The sequence below is a fragment of the Prinia subflava genome, chromosome 10 (assembly GCF_021018805.1).
Source record: "Prinia subflava isolate CZ2003 ecotype Zambia chromosome 10, Cam_Psub_1.2, whole genome shotgun sequence".
NCBI lineage: Eukaryota > Metazoa > Chordata > Aves > Passeriformes > Cisticolidae > Prinia > Prinia subflava.
Window position 1 is genome coordinate 18,052,995 of NC_086256.1, and position 24,697 is coordinate 18,077,691.

Genomic DNA, 24,697 nt, shown 5'->3' on the forward strand with positions numbered 1-24,697 from the left:
TCAATTCAAGAGCTTTTTAAATAAATTCATTATGCATTAGGGTGTTTTGATATTGCAGTTTTCTCAAAAACAATGAAGAATATGCATGATTATACTTTATGTAATAAAAATTAATACACTAACTTTATCAGAATTTGGAGACAGCATTAATACTTTAAAAGGAAAGAAGAAAAAAGTCATAATTTCTTTTTCAGCTGGACTTAAGTTTAAAATGAGAGACATAGCAAAACACATGGAAAAATATCACCACCTCCTATTCTAGTTCATGTTCTGCAATGGCTTTAAAATTTACTCAAGATGTATTGGATTAAAATATTTCCACAGACCGAAGAGTCACTATTTAAAGTACGTTGTTATATAAGGAGCATTTTTCACACTGACACACACCAGTTCAAATATAACAAGAAACACCCTCAGTCTGTCAGCCCCCCCAAATACCTTCCAAAGAAGAATGAACAAAACATAACAGCAACTTATCAAATCATACATATTCTATATTATAATGCTGATGATTTTTAATCAATCCAGAAATCTTTCACATCATTTGACTTGTGTCATCATAACAGGACTGTAATTTCACACAGTGTCACTATCTTTGTATGAAAAAGAACGGAAGAAATATCTTGTACTGTCATTTTGTCCTTTGTAGTCTAGAATGTGAGAGATTCCTTAATTGACATAGTGTCATCGCAAAAGTCTATTCTACATAATTACACTACGGCAACTGAAACCAGCTGTCAGCCATTCCATTACACTAAGTACAAACAGACATCTCAAGAAAAGTCACTGCTTCACGTGCATCAATTTAACATCACTCCTAATTTTTCTTTTAAATGCTTTTCTTTTCCTTACTATTTTATTTAGTGACCTGAAATATACCACGATTAACAGAGAAAGCTGAATAAAACAGCACTTTTGAAAAACCTGGGTCCTCAAAGTAGTACTTAAAGATTAATTGTGATGAATATCTGTATCTAATTATTACCAGTCACCTAGCAGCTTTCTGACTTCCACAATCCTTCATTGTATTAGCAGTACCGCACCTCCAGTATTTTACATATGAACTGTGACTCGCAGTTTTCTACAGTCTTTGCAGTGGCATATAGATGTCTTTTGTTAATTTAGTCAGAGATCCTCTGGCACAGAAAAAACCCCATCATTCTGTTTTTCTCACCTGTCATAATCCTATATCTCTCAACACCCTTTCTCTGTAGCAATCTTCTCTTCATTTATTTTCTCTTAGCAATTCCACAACTTTTTCTATCTTGTTTTCTTTCCTCTGTCTACACACTTTTCATTTTTCTTATTTCTAGTGTATTGCCACAAACACGTTTTCCTTTACTCCCTCAATCTCCCAAACTTCAGATTCACCCTTATCCCTTGGTATCCATCTCTATCTTCCAGTTTGCTCCTTCTCTGATTTCTCTTTTGAAAAAATAGAATTTCACTCTTGAAAATCCCACGTGAATTTTCTTTGGTTTCATTTAAACCTAAAGATTTCTCTGAAATCCTAAAACTTACCTCCATGTTCCACAAGTTTCTCTGTACTGTTCCTGACATTAATTTCTCCCTCCTCCATTTCCCTGCCAGTGTTCTGCACAGCCCTGTGATAACCTTTTACCTTTTACTCAGAGGACAGCATGGCTTTGCTGGTTTTGGGGATTGGGTTGTTTTAGAGTTTCTTTTCTGATGTGGGCTTTTTATCTGGTTTGGGGATTTTGGGGGAGGGAGAGCCCTTTGTTGTTGTTTTTGTTGTTCTTTTTTTAATGCTGGCCTCCATATAGTCTGTTAAAAAGAGTTAATGTGTCAGTGCAAACCAGCTTATCTTTATTATTAAGGGATATGGGAGAAGTTGGTCTTTCTGAACACAGAAAAAACTGTAGAGTCAATGTCAGGAATCATAGTAATAATGCATAGCCTGAAATAAAAATGTGAGAGCTAGTCACAGACAGCTACAGCGACAAAGTGAGTTCTACAAGTACAGATAACAAAAAAAAAAGATACTTCTGTACCCCCAGTTCTTCATTATAGACTGAGACTATAAAGGCTGAGTCACTCGCTCCCTTATGCCTGTGCTGTGTAACAAAAGTTGATACCCCTGTGTGCACCAACAGTTGTTTTTCAATGCTACTACTCAAACCATAAAGGCCTCTGATAATAAAAAGCTCCAAGACTCTCTCACTGAGCAGTTCAAAGGTAAAAGCATGTGAGGAGCTGTTGCTTTCTAAAGGGTCGCTTCTCTGGCACAGTTTTGCTGAACAGGAGAAACACTGCACACCCTAAAAGTGCTCAGGCTGAGGGATGCTTCTGTGAAATTGCAGGATTTTCTGCTGCTGTCAAATATTTGCTTGTGCCAGTCCTAAAGAACAGGTGCTAAAGCTCCATTTTACAAATTCCTTCTTGCTTTGACATATCAACACAGGGAAAGGAGGGTATACAATCCTAAAAATCATTCTCAGTACTACTTCAGAGCTGGGGGGCAAAGCATCTTCTGCAGCAGCTGAACATGTTTGGACTTTTTTTAGTGTGTTTTGGTTTTTTTTCTTTTTAAAGAAATAAACAACTAAGAAAGCACTTGTTAATTATAAAAGAATACAGGTTTTGCAATATGGTGGTATTTAAAGAAGACGGCTGGAAGTCAGAATACTTGTTTGCCATCTTCTGATGTTTAGAAACAAAAATAGCAACGTGTGCCTGGTGAATTTGAAGTCTGATCTCTGTGAGACACAATTGCAAGCGGTCTTTATGAACCGAGAAACACAAACTTGGAAGACACAATGGAATAGATTGTACCTTTATAAAGTGGAGTTGTAATCCAGTTTGTATGGAAAAAGAGAATGGAAGTTGTGGCCTAAACTCTACTGAGGCACAGCAGCTAACACAATACAGCATAAGTGACATCCTTTCTCTCAAAGAGGCTCAAGGCTCATTGAGTCTGGCAATTCAATTACCCTCTCAACCCAGGAACAACCCTCCTCCCTTGTCCCTCTTCTACTCCAGAGCTCTGGTCTAATGGCAGAACAGCCAGAACAGCTACATTGTACATGACCTGTAAATATCTAAAAAGCCTCAGGCTTAAGAGAACAAGAATCCCTGACCCTTTATGATTGCTATAGCCATTCCCCAACAAAACAAACCGCATACAATAGAGCTTTTTAATACCTGACAAAGTAATTCATTTCCAGTTTACTGCTGTCTAAATAGTCTATATTAATAATGAATCATGTTTAAATAAATACCTGCATGCAATACTGCTTACACAAGGCCTAGGACAGGGAATTCATTGAACACAATCTTCTCTAAACAAGTAGAAGAGTAACCAGCTGAAGCACATTTCTCAAGTGGGTGATGAGAGATTCAGATGCAGGACATGGACTTCAGTAACTCTAGAAAATGTACCCCAATTCCCAAAATCTATTGACCTCAAACCCCTGTATGTTCTATGTTTCACCTATTTACTTCTTCTAGAAGCTACCATACATATTTATAAGCTTTTGGATTAAAAATGAAAGTTTATTTATAAGATGAAAACAGCAAAAACAAATGTATCATACTGAAAACGATTTTCAATGACATGTAAAATATCCTTGATCGTGTTAAACAAGAACATCAGTGACAATAATACAGAAATTTTCATCAAGCTAAATATTCAAACTTCTGAATGATAACATCTAACTTATTATTTCAATAGAAGTTCAGCAAAATGCATAACAAAGTGAAAAATTATACCTTTATAAAGTGGAGTTTATACCAAATTTCTGCCCATAGGAACTTCAAATTATAATCACTTCTAACAAGAAAAAAAAAGAATAACACCAACCTCCCCCCCCTCCCCCCCCCCACCTTTAATGAAACGAGAAGTTTGTAACTAATACCTCTGATAGCAGAAAGGTTAAATAATAACATAATGCTCAGGATTTTGAATACCATTGTATTTGAAAATCATCAAAACCTAAAACTTCATAGAAAAAGTGACATGAAGAAATTGATCTGCACTATACACTATCTGTACTGGTACAGAACAGAAGTAAAAATAATCAAAATTAGCTGACTCAAAACTCAAAATGTCTGTTCTAAACACTTTATTTTGAAGACTTTGCAAAGATAAGCCTTGAAATGCAATCTCACCCACGAAATTGCAAGTAACTGCTGTTATCTCCTGCCATGTACAACTCCAAGTCTGACTTTACCTTGTTTGCAATACTTGTGATGAATGACTTGATGTCCAGATTAGTTGGGCAACTCTTCTGACAGGGGGCATCTGCACACTTTAAGCATCTACAGGAAGAAAAGAAAATGTGTCAAGGAGACATGGAATGCAAGTGCTGCCAATAGCATAAGGTTTTCAAGTTAGCATACTAAAAGGTAAGTCACAAAGCAATAACGCACAGCACTTTCATAGAATTTCTATTTAAAACTTCTAAGCACAAAATGATCATTATTGACTGTTATCAACACAGATTAGTTACGTTTTGTTGACTGCACTTTACATAAGAAGGCAGAGGATATCATTCACAAGCATACAGAAACCTGTTGAAGTGTTAGGAAATCTCAAATTATATAAAGGTAATTTTTTCCCCTGGAATCCATGATTGTTAAACTTCTGAACAGCTCATTTTTCTATATGAAAAAATATGTGCTGTGAACCTAAATTTATTATCTAAGTTCTGGAAGTCTCATTATGAATTAAATGCTGAATGTTGGACAATCAGACATAAAAAAACAACAGTACTTCCACAAAGGATGGAATTACTTTTTACTGTATGTCCAAACAATATGAATAGCTGATGAATTTTTAAGTCACTTTTCTATGAATTTCCTGTGAAAAGTGTCTGACTTCTGAAAACAATTCAGTAGTCTTATACATACTCCCAACCAAAATCCCCAAGACCTTCCTGTCACTTCTAAGACAAAACCTAACTAAGTAATAAGGTGACAAAACATCCTAAGGATAAATATTGATTTTCTGTTTCTTCATAGTCATATATGGGGCTGTAATGATCTGGTTGCTTGCACCAGTCCCACCCAAGGATTAAGTCCTCAGGACAGTCTACACAACTTGCACTAGCGAACCTAAAAAAAAGATACAAGTCAGCTGAAGGAGTAAAATGGCTCTCTATTAGGCACAAAAGTACTGGTACATAACCTTCATTTTATTAGATCAATGATTATTTTAAGTCAAATGCCTCACTACTTGTCTCAGAGTTTGTTAGGTTATCCCAGATGCTCTTTCGATACTGCTTTAGAAACATTCAGAATTCATGCTAATTGTGAGTTTAACAATCTATGGACAACAAAATAAAATTTGTTTTATATGTGTTATTTGAGCCCAGATACTTACATAACTTCCACAAGTCTACCTTAACTATTTTTATTCAGTGACAGGTAACAACGTTGTGGAACTGGCTGCGACAGAGTATTTTAAAAGAGAAAAGCTGCAAGAGGCTAGTGGACTATGTGCAAAGAAATGAAGAGCACTTTAAAAGGAAATAAATGACTGGAGTACCTGCAGCAAAACACTGTTCTGACTTTGCAATCACACACGTCAGGGATTTTCTATAGTTGTTTTTTCAGTTAAGGGTGGAATACGGGAGAAGGGAAAGATAGTTAAATAAAAGATGAATTAGCCTTTCATCTAGCTGGGTATTGCAGATGACATGGAACCATCAAAATTTGAAAGCACATGTGGTAGTGGCTGTTTGGATGTTCTCACAAGTCATGGAAAAAAGGCCCCAGAGGATACACTTAAAGCAGACAGGTCTCACAGGCTGCAAAAGATGGGAAACCTGCAGAAGCCAAACCTGGGTTCAACACCACTCTGGGTTACGAGTTCAGCTGGGTGGGATGTCAGAAAAGCATCGGCAGGTTAAGCTGTGGCAGCCGAACTTAACACTGCCCAGCACTACCTGTGACATGTACCTGTTAAAATGGCCTTGAAAAGGAAAGGTGGGACAGGGGGACCTCAAAAGGTTGTGGCCAGAACACTGAGTCACACAGATGCTTTTAGCATTCTAAGCAGATAAGAATTTATCTTATTTGAAAGAAAGCAAAGTTCTAGTACTAGAAGGAAGCAAAAAGGGAGATGTGCTAGACAAAAGAACACCAGTATGAGGGCTCAGATGAGCAGTTTTCCTGTGTAGGCAGTAAGGAAATAACAGAACTCAAAAATAATGCAATTAAAAAAGACATAGATTCCATTATGACTTTTTACTCTTCACTTTCCTCAATGTAGTTTTCTTTAAAATACAACAGTCCTGTATTCAAAATCAGAGGAAGCACTCTGAACATAAAATAGATTCTGTGGATTATATATAGAACAATCTCATGTCATAACTGCATGGCACCTGGCAGGATAAACTGTATACAGATTACTCGTTCTGACTAGCAAGCATCTTTACCAAATTCTCTTTTGATTTTTGAGCTGCTTCACAAATAACAGCTGTTGAAAATGTCAGCTGCTGGGAGGGGCAGGTAATGCAAACTTGAATGTGAGCTTTGGGGAGGAGGGGAGGGTGCCATGAATATGCCAGTCCAGTCTTTCTCTTATAATAATACCATCTTCCAGGCACTCTGCAGACTAAAGTGCACCAGGCTGCCATTAATCCCACTTATCACCATGACAGCTCAGTAATTACACTCCTGCTATAGCTAGGTACTGTAAGGTACTGTAGTCCTAATAAAACATCAAGCACTGTGCTGAATGCATGCTGGTGAGGTGTTTTATTAAACTTGGGGGGTTGATCACCAAGTGACATTAGTGTTGACCTATTTTTCTATCTGATAATAAATTATCCTTTGACCATACCACCATAGATATTACAGAGTGCATTTACTGTACAAAGCAGCAAAGGTATTGCATTTGAATCAGGCAAAAAGAATAAATAAAGTAGTAGAGTTACACACCAGAAAGTTATTATATAAATTGCTGCAAGTGATTGATCCTTTCAAAAATCACAGGCAAAATACCCTGCTTAAGGTAATACACCAACAATTACCATGAGCTTCAGTTCCACATGCATACATCCCAATGGAGAAACATTAAGCATTACACTTCCTTTCTTTTTCTTCAACTGTCCTCCCACCCTGAGAAATCCCACCTTTCATTTTACAAAGTTATTTTATTACTATGATTTTGGTTCAACCTATTGTAAACAAATTAGAAATTTAGATTAAATGTTTCTAATTCACCCGTTAGCTCCTAGCAAATTAAATGAAGACGTGTATGCTCACTACTAAAAAAAACCCAAACAACATGCATACCTGTGTTAATCTGAGAATATATATCTCAGCTTTTCTTAGTAAAAATATAGGAAAAATCCTACCAACTATCAGAAAACATCCTACATGACGAATTTTTCTCCCATTGTTCATGGAGCAGCATCTCCTTTAGAAACACATAGGGCATTTTGAATCTTAAAAGACACAACATTCACTTCACATGCATATTAATTTCCATTAAAAAGGCAACACCACAGTCTTTGCACTGCAGAGGATAAAAGGAAGCCATAGCCAAGACTAATTTTCAATTAATAGCTTTTGTTGTACAATTGTAGAAATATTACCCAATATTTTATTTTTAAGTTAAAATATCTGACCAACAGTCCCATTTCCAGGTATCGGCCAGCTCTTAACACACTTTTGCTTCTTAACAAAGAAGGGCAATTTAGTTGTATTGTTACCTAAAAATGCAGCCAACAATGGTCTATATAACTGGCAATAACATCACCTGAAGTGCAATCACATGAATGCTGAAAGGCCGGGGGTGAAACAGATAATCTGGAGTAATATTCCGCAACAAATTGGAGCTGATAACCCATCAAGTCTTCATGTATCACAAAACAGACCAAATAACCTTTATTATGGTTACTGCTGGCAGAGGTTTAGAAGCAAATTGAATCCTAATTCATTTATGAAGGTTTCTGCAGGACATAGACAGTCATTTTGAAAAAAAGCCTCCAGCTCTACTACTTGTAGAAATTTCTAAAACTTTATCCACAGCTCAGAGAAATAGCCCAGATGAAGTTCTGTATGTACTTCCTGAGGCTTTGGTCAATTAACTTTAAGAGAATGGTAGAGCTAATTGCACCCAGAAAACAAGAGTTTGGTTTGAACAGGACACCCAACTTTGACCCAGTCAAGGCTCTTCTTAGTTCCAAGTCTCTTGCACCACTCTAAACACTGAGCTGGGGACAGTAAGCATTGAAATAATAAAGCTGCATGTCAGGAAGACATTCATCTATTATTTCCAAATAAATGTAAATCCCAAGTTGCATGCCCCTTGCCTTTGATGGCAGAAGTGAAGAGCATTACATTGATTTTTCTCTAGAGGTCCAATGCTTTAATTATTTCTGGCTAATCCTGTAGAATTTAGGCTTTCTTCTCCCCATTTGGTCTTGCTTCCTACTGTACTAAAAGAGGGTCAAGGACAAACCTAAACAGAGATTTGGACATATCTAAAGATGTCCTCATTCAAAAAAGGTAAGGGATGCCTTACTTAAATGGTAAGCCATTGGTAAAAATCTACTGTTGGCAGCTAGGAAAAAAAATAAAAAAGAAAAAAAAAAGCGCTGTTATGATTTTCATAATTAAAAACAACAAAAAAAGCACACACAGAACTAACATTCACAGAGAAAAATGTGACATCCTTTTGTCTTTGTGTTCATTGCAATTCACAATGGATAGAAGAGGAGAAAAGGATTACAAAGTAATCTGGAAATGTTTTGCTAGGTTGAAATACCAAAACATCATAACAGTTGATACATGGGTTTGATGAGTACCAAAGACAAATGATATTTACAGGAATATTCAAACCCAAGAAACACAAAAAGCAATTCTCACATGCAAGGCCAAGAACTTTGTTGTGTAAGTACAATGTGGCAGAGACAACAAAATCTTAAATTAGAATCAACTATGAAAACAATTTCGGACTACAGAAAAAAACAAATCTAATTGCCAAGAAACACCTCTGAACACAAAGGGCACCAGAAACTGTACAAAACACAGCAATACAGACAAGTAGATATCCTGGTCCTGGATATGTAATACTGGGTGAAAGGCAGCAGTCTTTTAGGTTATTTTGCAAAATGACATGTGAAAAATTCTATTTGTGAGAAATACCCAGCCTGTTAGCAATGCACAGGAGTCTTAAGAAACAAAACATTCAGTATCATGTAAATTGGCAATACTAGTTCATATCTAAAAAAAGAAGGAAAGACACCCACATTGTCACTTTTGCCTCTTCAGTCACCTCAAATCCTGTAACCCTTCTATAGATCCATAAAAAAAAAAAGGCACTACTTCTCTGTCAGTAAATTCACATGACCAGAGGAAGCAAATTTTAAATAGAGGCACTCAACAGGATTAGAGATAGACATGGCATTGCTGCTGGCAGTTACAGGACACGTAAGGGAGGTGCTTTTATGGAAAAGAAGAAATGATCAGAGTTGAAAGTAAGTCTTCAGACACAAAAACCTCCTACCCTAGTGCAGAATAATGGCACTTACAGACACAGTTATTTTTGGACACTTAAGAGGTGGTGAATCATATGGACATGGGCTCCAAATCACTCTATTCATCAATGCCTCATCTTTCTCTTTTCTTCTTTGGCTCTCTACACAGCCATAATTCTTTTCTCATCTACTTCTGAATCCCCTTTGAGTGCAGGAACTCTCCTCTCCTCTTTACTTCTGCTTGGCTGTCTTCTTGTAGTCTTTCTTCCCCATTCATCTGAAACTTTTCCACATCTCTGTCCTGTAACTTTTTATCATCTTTCATCATAACTTCATTTTAATGGACAATGTTGATAACATAAAAAAAAAGAGCCACTGTCTGCCATCAGGTATCTATGACAGTGGTGTAGGAAAGTGTGCATCAGTCACTTTACAGTCCATCTTCTGAGTTGTCAGCTACCAGCCAGCCCTTCAGAAACCTCCATTTCTGCACCAAATCTATCATTGCCTAATGCCATGTCTCCTGCATCCTATGGACAGTGCTATCTTGGTCTGTGATCAGACGCACAAATGGAGCCTGGCAAAGGAAAAGCAGGCTGGTGGGATTTCCTCTTACCCCTCGCTGAGCAGTGGGAATACAGCTGGGCTCTGTCTGCACTGCAACGTGGGGAGCAGCCTGCTTCAAGTCCGTTCATGGAAGTTATATTCTCCTTAAATTCCTTCTGTCATTTTACTGGGACGCAAAATTTTCCACCAATCATCTTGCAATATAACCTAAAAGATTGCTGCCTTTCACCCACTTCATTTATATAACTTGTATATCATTACTTTAATCGTATTTCTCTAATTTATAATGTTGCTGAATAAAACTGTTACATAAATTAGAAGGATTAAAAATAGAAAACACAGTTCCGCTTACAGCATACTGCAGCACAAAGCATGTATATCAGCTGATGTCAAATAAGAAAAACTGTATCATCCTTTTAACATATTAGAAATCAAATTATTTTCATATTGATGGTGAAAATAATTTCAACCATCCATTACAGCGATGTTAGTTCTAAGCATAGTCCCCTTTTTCTTGTTTCATAGTAAGCATTATGAAATTACTGTATTTTCAACAGCATTAATCAACATTCAAAATTCATTAAATTGTCCCAGAAAAACTATGTTTAGTTAATGGTTTTATTGTTGCCAACAAATCTTTTTTATTTAAATCTTAAAGTTTTTAGTTACAAAAACAAATACTTAAAAGTCAGTATGCAACTTCTCCATTAACGCTGATTAAATTTCACACTACATAATAATTAGTATTTTCTCAGCATCATAGGAACACAATATAGTTTCCTGCATATGGTAATAAACTTGATAGTACCCATACTATTCCAGTAGTGCAAAAGACTCACAAGAAACCTACTTGTTGATAAAACACTGATAGTACCTATTTAGACCTTGCACTGTGCGCTTCAAGTCCTTGAAAGCAGCTCTTTACCTGCCAAACCAGCCACTTGTGGCCCAGCCACACCTCACCTTCTGGAGCTTTTAAAACGGGTACATTTATGTTCACCACAACAGTGATCCCTTTCACATAAGAGACAGCTGTTACACGATGTTCAATATCCTTTTAATCCTCTATAGACCGTAGACAGAAAGGTTGACAGAACTGACAGTTTTTATTATGGCTTGTCCTGTACACAATCATCTTCTTTCGTCTGGACTATTCTCCCAGAAGTGTTACAGATATTTTGACTTATATCAAATATCCTTTCTAGGGTTTTTAGGAGGTAAGAAATTAGTTTTATGTGGCACGATTCTTGTCCTGAGTAAATTACCTTTCCAAAATATGAAACACCTGTTGTCTGTTTATCTTAGTGTCAACAAAACTCTTCTGGGTTCACTTCAGGAATGATACACTTTACAAGTTCAGTCAAAGATGATTTTTTTCCCAAAATGCCTCCATCATCTATGCACATCTTACAAATGCCACTCTGTTCACTACATCATTAATATCAGGAGCACAAATCTACTATTTATTTGCACTGAAAATATTCATTAAATTTAGGAATAACATATATAAACAATCTATGATACAATATAACCTAACTAAAATGCATTAATTGAAAATTTAAGAAAATGTTTTCAATTAAAAACTATAAACCCAGGAGAAATGGATTTCCTCACTACAGCACCACAATCTGTCTTGCAATTTAGGCATGCCAAAAATTCTACCACAATTAATGGGAGAGGGATTTAAACAACGAACTTTTGTGGAGAATTAGTCTTGGGAAAGGCAGCAACAGCATAATAAGCAAAAGCTTCCCTTTTTAGCATCTGAGCACCAAGAAATTCCCCAGCTCTCTCTTTTCCATCACCCTGCAATTATCCACAGATCTGGCTGAATGCTGGTCTAGAACCCTGCCACTCACAAGTCAGAGTACACTGCTCTCTGCACACAGTGCACTCCCACCATTTCCTAACTCAGGATGCCAATATTAGCAAGGGGTAGGAATGTGGGAGAAAGGGAGAAAAGAGGGCAAAAGACGAGGAGGGTTTTAGCTTTGCTGTCACCTGAACTTTTGACCCTACACTGGACATAATCTAGAAGCAGGCAAAAGCACAAATTCAACCACTGAATTTCAAATTAAAAACTTCCAAGGTTACAATTGCTCCCATTTTCAGATTTGCAGAAACAAAAAAGAATTATCAGAATTATCGTTTTTGGCTGCTACTACTTAGTTTAGAACCCTGGAGAAAATTGAGAGGTCAGGAACCTTTCTACTGTGAACCCAATAAAAACGCTTCTTCCAATGCATGAGATAAGTCTTTGACTCCAGCTGATCACCTTTTCCCAAGTTTTAAAACTTGGAAGGAAAGGCAAAGTTTCCTTAGTAAATAAAGATCAGACCTTCCAGACAGTGAACACTCCAATTCATTATCAGACTGCTTAACTGCTCTATTTTAATATAGGTAGTCCCCAGTGGGACCCAGTCAGACCATTCAATTGCTTATAATGAAAATGCTTAAGCAACTTCTTAAGCCAGTCTCATGCAAATCTTCCAGAAGTGTTCCCAGCATTCCCATGTCCTCACTCTTCCTCACCTTAAAATTGCTGCAGCTACAGATTTGAGAACCATGTACCACTACTCCTGTCTTTTTTCCTCTTTTGGAAACTGTGAGAATTCAGCTGAGGATTCTAAGATTTAATATTTTGTCTAGAAACTGCAGGTGTACAAAAGGACCCTCTTTCATCCTCTTTTTCAAATTAATAGGTTTGTCCAAGATACCTTAATAAGTGATACTGTAACTTTTTAATATGCTCAGTCATCAAGAGCCAGAAAAAAGGAAATCTGCCTGCTATTTCAGCTCTGATTTTCTATGCTGCAAATAACTGATACATTTTTTAGTCATAAGAAAATAATGTTACCCTGTTTATAATATAGAAGCATCTTTTTTAAAGGTGGCATTTTCTTGAATGCTTTGATGTTTAAGATAATTATTTGGCTTTGCTTTTCTACCTTAAATTTACTCAAAAAGTAAAGATTCAAAACAAGCATTCCCTCAGCAAATGAAAAGAGCTTTATGACACAATTACAGAAACTAGAGAGGTGAGCACAGCGTAAAGACAAACCCTGAACCACACTAAGAATCAATGTTGCACTCTTTGTATCTTGAGTTTAAAGATACAAGTGCCATTTTAATAGTAGATAGTTGAAAATTCAGTCTTAATTGTTTGCAAGAGGGAAATACACTAACTCATTAAGACTAAATGATTGGTCTTGTATGTGCTATATTCAGATTTTGCTACAACCATCTTCACTGGGAAAAATTTTACATCCATGCATTTACAGTATGACAATATAAATAAATGACTGAAAGTCACTGTCCAGACTTCACATTATGTGAAACCAATATATATATAGATATATTTTTTTTTTAGCTGGGCATCTCCCCCAGCTAAAAAAAAAAACAAATTAACAACAACAATAACAACAACACAATAAAAAACCCCACCAAACAAACTAAACAGACCAAAACAAAAAAAGATATATGGACAGAGCCTTTCTGTATATCACCAAATAAATTTAACACCCTTGGTAGCAAGGCTGCCTCACAGAAGCACCCCACTGTATGCTTGTACCTTTCCACAGTTTCATTCTTCCAGTGTAGAAATCTCCTACACGCAAATCTCCTCCATGCAAACTAGTTAATTGGAGAGAGCTGTTCAAGTTTACAGTTTCACCAGGCTACATGGACACAGGCTGGACTACATGACCCAACAGGTTTACACTAACTTTTTTCTCCTAATTCTTGCAATTTCTCCTAGTATGCTGAATAATGGCCTTTTTAAATGGCAAATTTATGTCTGCTTATCTATCTATAGTTGATGTTTCCCACAGAGATAAGCACACTAAAAAATTAAGAGTTCATGTCTGTCTCAAGTTATTTAGGACTAGATTGGTGACATGAGTATTTATTTTCCTAATAAATTAAATCCTTACTTTAAGCACTTTACCAGGCACCCCAAAAATAGGATAAATAAAAAGGACTGTAGTTAAAATAACAGTACCCAAAGGATCTAAAATATAAAATATATACAAGGATTTTCCAAGTATAACCACATGAAAATCTTTTAAAAACAGTTTGATTTCTGAGCACTACAGCATGGCCTTTTAGGTCAATGTATATTGGCAATGAAAACTACATCTACTAGCTAAGCATAGAAAAGACTCTGGACTCTCACTGTCAAGAAGGCTTTGGAAGGGCAACTTGAGAATAATCAGTGTTTGCAAAAATAGGACAAACATTTGTTGCTAAAAAGAAGGCACAAAAATCTTGCATTTCAGGTTTCACCTTTACAAGCTAAGCAGGGAGAATTTTCATATCCTTTTTAGAAGATTATATAAAAGAAAGTATTTGTCACATTTCCTCCCATACTGAAGTTAATGGCATAAGAATGAATACATTTCCTGTGATGGCTCAGCAGTTAAGTGCTGTCTGGAAAATATTAGAAGAAATGTGGGATTTTTTTTCAGACAAACACAGCTTAAAGAAGGTTTAGGATGCATAAAAAAAATCATTAATCTGTTGGTTCACGATAGTTTGATAGATCACTTGTTCTTGAATTTGTGGCATTGTTCTTCTTTGTACATGTTCAAATTGTTAGACCTACATCAAATACAGCAATCCCAGGACTGTAAATGTAGTGTGGCTGAAAAAGCACACTTTTCCCATTTCCCAAAGGCACTGCATTTTCAAAAACCTGTTAGAAGGATTTAAATATTCTCTTTTGGTAGATAGTTTTGCTTGCTACAAATGAGCAGATGTCTGCCTTTTGGCAATTCTTTTTTATGCAGTTATTTGAAAACAATTACAGAAAAATATTAAAATTTATATATAAAAAAATACTCCACAAAGATCTGCATTTCTCAGACTAGTCACACAGACATTTCAGAAAGCCTAGGAAACAGTACAAAATCCTTCTTCCTTTCCACCCTCCATTAGTACCTCCTCTACACAAAATCACACAGAGTACACATTACCAACTCCCCAACTGTTCCTGCATCCCAGACTTAGATGCTCTGATTTTAGCACTGCTCTTTCTATCCCAGAAGCATTTAATGAATGCATCCGATAACTTGCAGACTTCCATACCTCAGGATTTACAGGACACTATGATGCAGCCTATGATACCAACACAATCACACGTATAGCTTACTTACCAGTGTCTCTCTTCCTTTACAGTGAGGGCTGCCAATTCTTTTCTTTACTCCAGGTGAATGCCCAAGTCTGCTGGCCGCAAACTCAGACAGCTCTTATTAAATTTCTCAGCAGTAAGAATCCTGAAGCTCTGTACCCATGCCCACAAATTAAGCCAACGAGAAAACCTCCCTGACAGCTACTACTGTCAGTCTGCTCCATTCCTGCATCCCTGGCTCCAGGATGTCAGGAGGCAAGCCTACCTCTTGCTCCCCCGTCCTTAGCCAGGATCTGATCACAGCAGAATACATTGCAATTTGGGGTTACTGTAGACCAGTAAGAGTTTTGATTGTGAATGATGCTGCTGCTTTATCAGATTCCAGTCTGTCGGGACTTGCCCAGCTAGCAATTTTAAAGCAATTAGCATGAAGGTATCTTGATATCAGCGTCCAAATTTTAAGCAGGATAAGGAAAGAGACTTTGTGTTAGAATCCCATTCCAATCCCGTTTCAGGTATATTCAGGGGCTGTATTTTCTACAATAGGCTGGATGGTGTTAAACATTCAAGAAAGGCTCCCAAAGATGCTAGAACTACTTAGTTTTCATCTCCAGCCTCTGATTGAAGTTAGTCAGTTCAAGAAAGAATATCAATATAAATTCAAACCAACTCTGGGGTGTTTGTTGTGCTGTCAATATGTTTTCAAGCACGTAACACGAAGCAATGGAAGAGAGGACAACAAATGCAACTAAAGGGTGTTTAGTCACTTCTAATTTAGTCAATGCAATTTGTTTTTCTCTTGCAAGCCTAGAATAGCAGAAAGATAGAATTATCCACTCTTTAATTTCCCATTTCACTAAGGATGTGAAATGTACTACTAGTCATCTTATGACTGGAAACAATTTCTTGGAAATAGCCTCTACTTATTGTTTCCTACACTAAAGCAATTTTTTGCATAACCAGATGGGATGTTTTTCCAATCATAAGAAGTCTGTCTTTTTGGAAATGAAGAAAGGAGTAAGAACAGTAAAAACTACCTTTTCTTCATCCCTTCACTTCCTTATCCATGACCAGCCTCTTCAGCCCCTTCAAAGAGCAGGAGCTTTTCAGAGAGACAGGAGTTTGACAGTTATCATCCAAAGGAAAAAAATCAAGAAAAAAAACCAACTCCCAAAATGTAAAAAACAATTCAAATCAGAGTAATTAAGCACAGAGCTCCTGACAGTATTTTGGAAGATCTCTCTACAAATTCATTTTGGTGCTTTACACACGCTAAGTGTGTAAAGCATGATCCAGCATGTGCTAAGATCCAGCAACCTAAGTTATACTCTTTTGCTTACAAAACGTGACCAGGCAAAACTCTGTCCTCAATTCAAAACAAAAGCAATAGAAATAGGCACAATATATTACACACAGCAATATAAACTTCTCAGCTTTCAGCAAAGAGAAGGGAGTGACACTGCTCTGGAAAAATGCTCTACTGATAGCTCAGCATGATCTTTCCTAAAATATACTTGAATACGTTTACAAGCAGTGTGCAAGATGATGTACTAGCAAAAACAGTTAACACTGAACCACAAATGTCAAAACAAACTAAGAACATTATGTGATACATTATTCTTTCTTTATTGTGTTTGTTCACTTGCTAATTTGCACGATTCAGTAATTCATAAGAGTCTTCCCATCATTAGTGCAAATTAGTAATTTTCTAGCACATAGTTAAAAATACACAGAAAGTTTATACTGTACATTGCATGTTTGTTGCCTTTGAGAAGATGAAAAAATATTACATGGTCAAATAAAATTCCTTGGCGATTATTTTGAACCTGAAAATAGCTCTACACAACCTCCTGACATATTTCTCAACATCAGCCAGGTGGGAGTACATCACTCACCAGCATTTTTCTGCTTAGCATGAAAATATAAAACTATTTTTTCTGAATAGCTCCTGATTGCACTACTATTCACATATTTTAAACTGCAGTCATTTCTTCACTGGATGAATCCTATTACTGCCACACCAGTAACATTATATTTGTCCTAATCCTTCTCTAACACAGAGTTTTCCCATAGTATAAGCCCAAGTCACTGTGTAAAATCTGATAAATCTCATATAGATGCAGGTTCCATGAAAAAATTTAAACATCATATTTTGGTTTTAGATTCAGCCAAAAAAATCATTCAGCTATAGTTCACAGTATTGCTTTGCTTGCACCATCATTTTTGGAGGAAGAAGGGTTCTTAATGCATCTACCTCATTATTATGGTCTGTGCACTATTTACACAATACACACACTACAAATAATAAAAATGTTTTAGCTAAGTTTTATGTTCCAAAAGATCAAGCAAACCAGAATTATTTTCAGATGTTGTGATTTACTGTCACCTTTCTATTAAGACAAAAAAATAACAAGTTCCAGCATTTTCAATATTCTATAATATATGCAACTTAAGGTGTGGGACTCAACCCAACTCAACCAGAAGAGTTGAAATTAGTTTAGTTGTCAGCCATGAATTATGTGTGACAAATGCCCTCAAGTAGTCCATCTTTTTACATAGTCAGTTCATAATGGCTCTTGCTAGTATCTATTAAATATTTTATGAATTTATCATGAATATAAAGTATGACATTACTACCTTATGCTTGGAGAAATACGAGATTCAATTACTGAAACACTGTACCAGGGGTGGGGAAATATAAGTGGGAAAAATGTCGATTAAGAAAAAGAAAACAAAAATCCAACAGTAGCAAGCATTAACTAAACACAAACATCTTGCTAGGCCAAGTTTTTCATGCCAAACCTATTCCAAGTGGCCAAGTGTTTCAGACGCCAATTCTGGGACCAGTACTTACAGCACAGAAACCTACAATTACAGAAACCTACAATTCTGCTGCAAACACACCAATATTAACTTTGCTGATTTTCAGAATGCCACATTCTCCTTTTAAACAAAAACAGGTATTTGGGTCATATTCCAAAACTCAAATGTTTAAATTTGCATCATGTTTTATGAACACATATGCTGTATCGTACTAAATCATTATAATGTACCAATATAATGGTAATAATAAAAACAGGTGACAAATTTTGCCTCACTAACCAAGAGACAAAAGTGCAGACACCTGAACCAGGTATCATGAATTGATGAGCCACTTTCTAAAAGTATTATTTTGTAAACCATGACTTCCTGCTAACATAAAACTTAGCTGCATTGTGACTCCTGTGATCAGCGTTCTTCTGAAAATGGTCTGTTACAGTGAATGCAGAAATCTAGTTCCTTAAAATATAAGGATTGTTGACTTGTTTTGAGACATCCCAGCAGCCCTAAGAATATAACTGACTCTCAGTGTGTTGTCCAACCCTCAGCATTGTTCAGATCTACCATCCTTGGGGAAGTGGACCAGGTGAAAGCAAAGCCATAACCCTCCACTTTGCATCTGGAAGCCACAAAGCTAAGTGAGTGCCCATAACTATATGTGAAACAATTAGGTCTGTCCATTCCTTATTCTGCCAGGTAATCTAGCCCCAGTATAATGTTGAGACATGTTCTGTTTGCCCACAGAGACTGTGAAGTGTCCATCCTTGGAGGTATTCAAAACCTGGCTGGACACAGCTCAGTACAATCTGCTCTAGTCAATGGTGTTCTGAGTAAGAGGATTGGACCAGACAACCTCCCTATGTCCCTTCCAATCTCAGTAAGTGACTCTGATAGTACAAGAGATAACTAAACCATCTGCTTGAAAGTCATTTATCCCTGCCTGCTCTCCCAGGGTCCCCAGAGCTCTGCTAACCCCATCACAAAGAACTCAGACAAGTTTACTCCTGAACAAGAGGATGTGTTTATCTGCCCGCCCCAGGCAGTCACCCTCAACAAAGCACCTGAGCACCTCTCACTCTTGCTTTGTATTCCTCTCCCCACCCAAGATAGAAGGCAATGAAATATTATTTCATTTTTGACAACAAAGGACTAAGGCACAGAATACTTTGGCAGCTTTCAGTCTGAAAGGTAATACCAGAACCACCAAGTTATCCCTCATCCCTGGGTGCTCCACTGGACTATCAAGTTTGATAATATTGTCTTTCTTAAGTTAACAAGAGCTTTCTGAAAATTTTTATTTAAAAGCTACAGTGATCAAGAGAATAATTCCCAATTTGTTGCTCCAAGCAAACAAAACCATGATCCCAGGAAGTAAATGAGAAGTCTGTGTTTAACTTCAGTGGAACACAAGGTGAAGTTACAGCAACATTTTTGCCACTCTAACTTGTATTTGTTCTGAAGAGTGAAGGCAGTTCAGGAGTTACCTGGAATTTGGGCTGTCACTGAACATCAGCAAGACTGCTGAGTGTCAGATGAAGAATTCTTGTCACAGACACTAATATGACAGTAAAAAAGGAAAGTTTTATTTTTAGACTTCTGCTGAAGCTGGAGGCCTATTGATTAGAGATTTTTAAAGGAAAAATAACCTGTAAACAGAACCAATAAACTTGGAAGTCAGAGACTCAGTTCCTTAATGACATTTTAAAGACTTCTTGGATAAAAGAAAACGCCTTAATAAATAATGTCACGTTACAACGCTTTTTTTTCGTATCACACATTTGTGAATGAACACTGACTGGAGCACCAAGGTAATTGTATTTAACTTTTGCATAAGAATGAACTGAAATAGAGTTATTAAAAATACCCTATATTTATACATATCAAAAGAAACAGTTGTTTTCTAGTATAACATCTCACAGTATAGAATATACCTTCTCAACTTCTGTTAGATACAGATAAAGTCTCAACAGTAAAGATCAGCATTACGTCATATAATAAAATATTTTTTCTATTTAAGGTGACAGAGGTGTAACTTGAGACACTTCAAGTTTCTAAATTTTGCTTTTTTTACCGCTCAGAGAGGTCTTATGACCAGCACCATTTTAAGACCTTAAAAATTTTTGAAGATTTGCCAAATTCCTGTTAGTATTAAAGTAAATTCATATCTAGTATTTAACACTTTCAGAAAACTAAGCAGTCTTATTTATATGGTTCTTTAAACAAAAAGCACAAAGTATGTTTGAAATCACTGGTAAACAGGAAAGACTGGATATCTTTACACATGCACAATATTCAGTTCACTTTACACTGGCCTCCACTACATCTAAGTACAGCAATAATTACTGCAATAAAGAATATACTCTCACACTAATGAGAAATCCTGCAGAAGACTTTTTGAAATGTCTTTCCCTTAATGATTCTCTGATCAACTTGCAATAGCAATCATACATGGAGTATCTAGTACTGCATCAGTTTCATGAAGAAAATAAGGTGTAATTTAGCATGTGTACAAACTGCATAACATTAAATAATAATTTTCTTTTACATCTAAGTTCTATGGCTCAGTGTTTTGGAACTGTTTTTGAAGAAAAAACAACTGAAGATTAATGCTTGTTAACAGACTACATTTGAAATATACTGAACAAAACAGTGATCTGTACACTGTGATTACCTCATGGAATAAAATTATTTAACCTGCTCAAGTATATCCCCAAACATATCAGAAACAGTATTAAAATGAAGCTGTCACCTTTTCGATTCAATAGGAATCCAAACAATATTCATAGGTTTTTTCCAGAGAGTAACACAAATGTTTTCCAGCTGTATGAAACAATTTGAGGACATATTTTGAATGGCAGACTCTCAGTTCTTGTCTGAATTTAATATTAGGCAACTTTCTTGGTACACTGTTGTGTCTTGGTAGTCACTATACAGTGAAATAAATATGGATCCCTCCTGTTGATAAAATACAGTATGTCTGAAGGGAGCAAGCATGTACACCTGTGTTTAAACCAGAATGCACAAATCAAATGTTTTATTTGGATTGGGGCTGGCACAAATCGGTAGCTAACAAAAGCATTAGTGCTATCCTGAGGCTGAAGTCTGTAAATAAATAACTTTGAAAAGAAACTACTCTGAAGGAAACCTCCACTCTCACCTATCATATAAAGCATCCATCTGTCTGATGCACACATAATGAAACTGAAGTTTGACTATGGTACCAAATAGTTCTATTGAATGACTCCAAAGTTATTCAATAAGAGGGAATTTGTTAGAAGGAAACAAGACCTTTTTACCTAATGAGACACAAATTCCTTCAAAATACTTTAGCAATCTCTAAATTAAACCATCTGTGGTATTAAGAGAGGCTCAGGGACGATAAGGCTCAGAGTTCCCCTAGTTTTACCCAGCATGTTAAACAAATCTTCCTGACAGTCACACTGCCAAAAAGCAACTGAACTCCAGAGAAGAAGCCCTCCTGCCTCTAACCATCAGTCCCTTCTGAATCTTACCTTTTAGTGCTACGATTTCCAAAGTACTTCCAGCCTACAGGCAGCCAAGCTAGGTGACAAGGAGTGCTTTAAACTTGCAATATCAAGTGAGTTTTAATGAAACTTTGGACTAAGAGAGGGTAAAGTCTCCAAGAATGTCCTTATGACGAGTAGTGTGAGGCTTCTGCTGTAGGGAAGTCTCAAATTACAAGACATTATATGTAGCCCAGAAGAAATGCAAGAAGCTAAATTTTCTGTGCTTTTTGAACTGTTCCTAACATCAGCAGCTACATTATAAACTAAAACTTTGACTTATATCCTGGTTGAAAAAAAAAACTAAACAAACAAAACAACCCAACAAACCAACATGTTCTTCTGATCTATAACACATAAAGTAAACCTGCCTTCCCTTTACATTTTCTCTCACCTTTAAAGTAGCAATCGTAATGTAAACAAAAACATTAGAAGAATGAACACAACAGAAAGTTCTTGCCAGCTTTCCCTTCCTCCAGAAAAAGCCTGGCGATGCAGAGGATGCTTATAGGATACTCTCAAGGTTACCAGATCCAAGCCATGGCAGACCCAGGAATTACACGAGCAGCTTTTCACTTGAATGGTGGTCCCTTACCTTGACTGCCCAGCACAACAGCAGGGCTGTACCGCCACATTCAGAAGAGCAGCATCACCCTACCAGCTAATTAAAAATCACTAGTGCTTATGAGTCTCTCTAAAATAGGTACATGCACATCTTAAATGCTGTCCAAAACTAGTAAACACTTATATGAATAAGTGGTATGCAGGCACATCCTGCGTGAATTTCTAACAGGTTTGCAGGAAACCAATGCAGTTATTCCACCTTCCACAAATGAGTAGGTAATATACAGATTTCAATGCTAAGCATTTATCAAGAACCATTATCAAGAACAAAAACCAAGGAAACATTATCAAGAACAAAAACCAGAATATTCCCAGATATAAATCACAGTTAGATGTATGAAATGAAAGCTGCTGCCAGTTAACAGAAGATGCAGACAAAGTAGGACTCTAACCCTCAGTACATGAAATTACTTAAGAAGAGAAAATGTCCTGTCAAAAGTGGTTCTCTTAAAACCTAGAACTAGGCTTGCCTGGAAATATGTACCACAAAATGCTACCAGAAAGATTTTGGAAGCTGGACAGCTATTTACCTCCAACTGTACATACTTTTCATATCCTTAGATAGGGAAGGAATTGCCCACATGCAATTCTCACACAGCCAGTCCTCACAAAGTCTGCTTGCATCCTATCCTATCACAGCTAGATCTGCATTTCTAGTTCAGTTACACATAAGATTCATCCTTCTTCAGCCATTTTCCCACAACCAAATTTTGGTGCTTCAGCCACTGCTATGCAAAGTAGCATATGAAACTTTGTCCCAGAGTACAGAAAACACACATCACTGAGTAAAGAGATGTCTTCCAGATCTTCTGAAATGAGCACTGTGTGCAGTCCTCACAGAGGAGTGGAACACACCATGCGTCAACTGTCATGTCCATCCAGCAGGCAAGTTACAGCCAGAGATTCATTTACTCTATGTAGTATTAAATTATATATATCAGGATCTTAAAGTGAATGCTGTAATCCCCAAATGCATATCTAATTGTAGTGCAAAATACTTTAATCCTAATATTTTTATTTTTCAAAGTATGGCTGCATTCAATAGCTTGAAAATACAAAAAAAAAACAAGTCAAGAGTTCCTACCAATAGAAGAAACAGATAATCTATTTTAAAACACAGAGGGAGGAGGAGGAAGAAAGAAGCTATTGGTAACAGGAAATGTCATTTTCATAGTGCACAACTACTTTGGGTTAATTACTGCTAAGGTGGTTAGACTATTCAAACTTTAATGAACAGAGCCCTACTCTGCTGCAGATGCTAACATCTGTAAAGGTTCTACCTCCTTCAGGCATTGTAGCACCTGCAGAAGCCACAGGGAAGGTAACATGGAGTCGTCTTGACATTACTGCAGCAGCTGTCAGCTCAGGAGGTGGCATATTCTGACTTGCACCAGACAGCAGCATTGTACAAACCCACCCTCCCTCTTATTAAATACGGTCTATAAGCAACACTAGGAAATCTGTACTGAGGACAGACTAACCATATGATAAAAATATCAGAATTTATTAGTGAGACGTACTTAAAGCTTTTAATTTTGTCACACGGGTATAGACCTTGATTGGGCAGTTGTTTCATGTGGCAGATATACCACTAACAAAATCATACCATTCATGGTGACGTTATAACTTCTAACAGTGCAATATCTTTGATTTAAAGACAAATTTTAACAGGACTGTTGTTCACAACCACAATAAAAAAGCTGGAAAATATTTATTACATGAACTTATATTCATGACTTCTCTTTCAGTGAGTCTACTAACTGTAAGCAAAAACGTAGGCACTAATGAAAAAAACATTAGTACAAGAACCCAGTAAAGATATACCGGACACGACAGAAAACTGTTCATCCTTCACCAGTCCAATCTTGGAACAAAGGACCAATGGTTTATCCCTGTTCGAAAGCACATCCCAGCTGCAAGATGATAGCATCACAAACTTCCCCAAGGTGAGTTACAGAGCTGTAAATACAGCAGGATCAGTACAAAGAAAGCACGGCAGCCCTTCCCATGTCAAGGCTACACCACACTACGATCACAAAAAATAACAAGCAAAAGCTTAAAATACTGGACATGTATTCATTTGGATTTCTTTTACAATGCTATACTAATAATAATGATCACTTTTTCAGGTTAAATTGCCATCCAATTTGTCTGCATGGAAATAAATGCTAATTCCGACAAACTACACTGCAGAGGCAGAAAAGGTACAGAGCAGTATCATCACTGCTAGGTTTCCATTTGCTGTTTACTCAAATCTTTTCCAAAGCCCTAGCACTCCAATACACGTTCATGAGAGATGTATTTTCATCAACAGTGTTCCCAGGAGTATCTGGAGTAACAAAACGTGAAGAACAACTTACAGTTTTCCTCAACTTCACAATACCAGAATGCTACAAAATAAAAACAGAGTGCAAGGCTGGTACTTCAATATGTTTCCCAGATCCACTGCAATAACAGAATAGCCTAGCATGTCTCATAATATTTAATAATCTTGCTGCAAATAAGTGTTGCAGCAGCCCTTGTTCTAACAATAGACTGCTGTTAGGCTCTTCCTAACTCTACAGAAAATGCTCTCTGAGCATTTC

The 24,697-nt window shown here is 36.7% G+C and overlaps 1 protein-coding gene across 1 annotated transcript in view; it reads right to left on the minus strand.

Moving 5' to 3' along the window:
* DPYD (dihydropyrimidine dehydrogenase) overlaps positions 1 to 24,697 on the minus strand; it is a 334,900-nt gene that overhangs the window by 237,966 nt on the left and 72,237 nt on the right. The window contains exon 4 of the mRNA XM_063407573.1: positions 4,191 to 4,278. Within this exon, the coding sequence (XP_063263643.1) occupies positions 4,191 to 4,278 (88 nt within the window). The remainder of the gene's footprint in view (positions 1 to 4,190; positions 4,279 to 24,697) is intronic.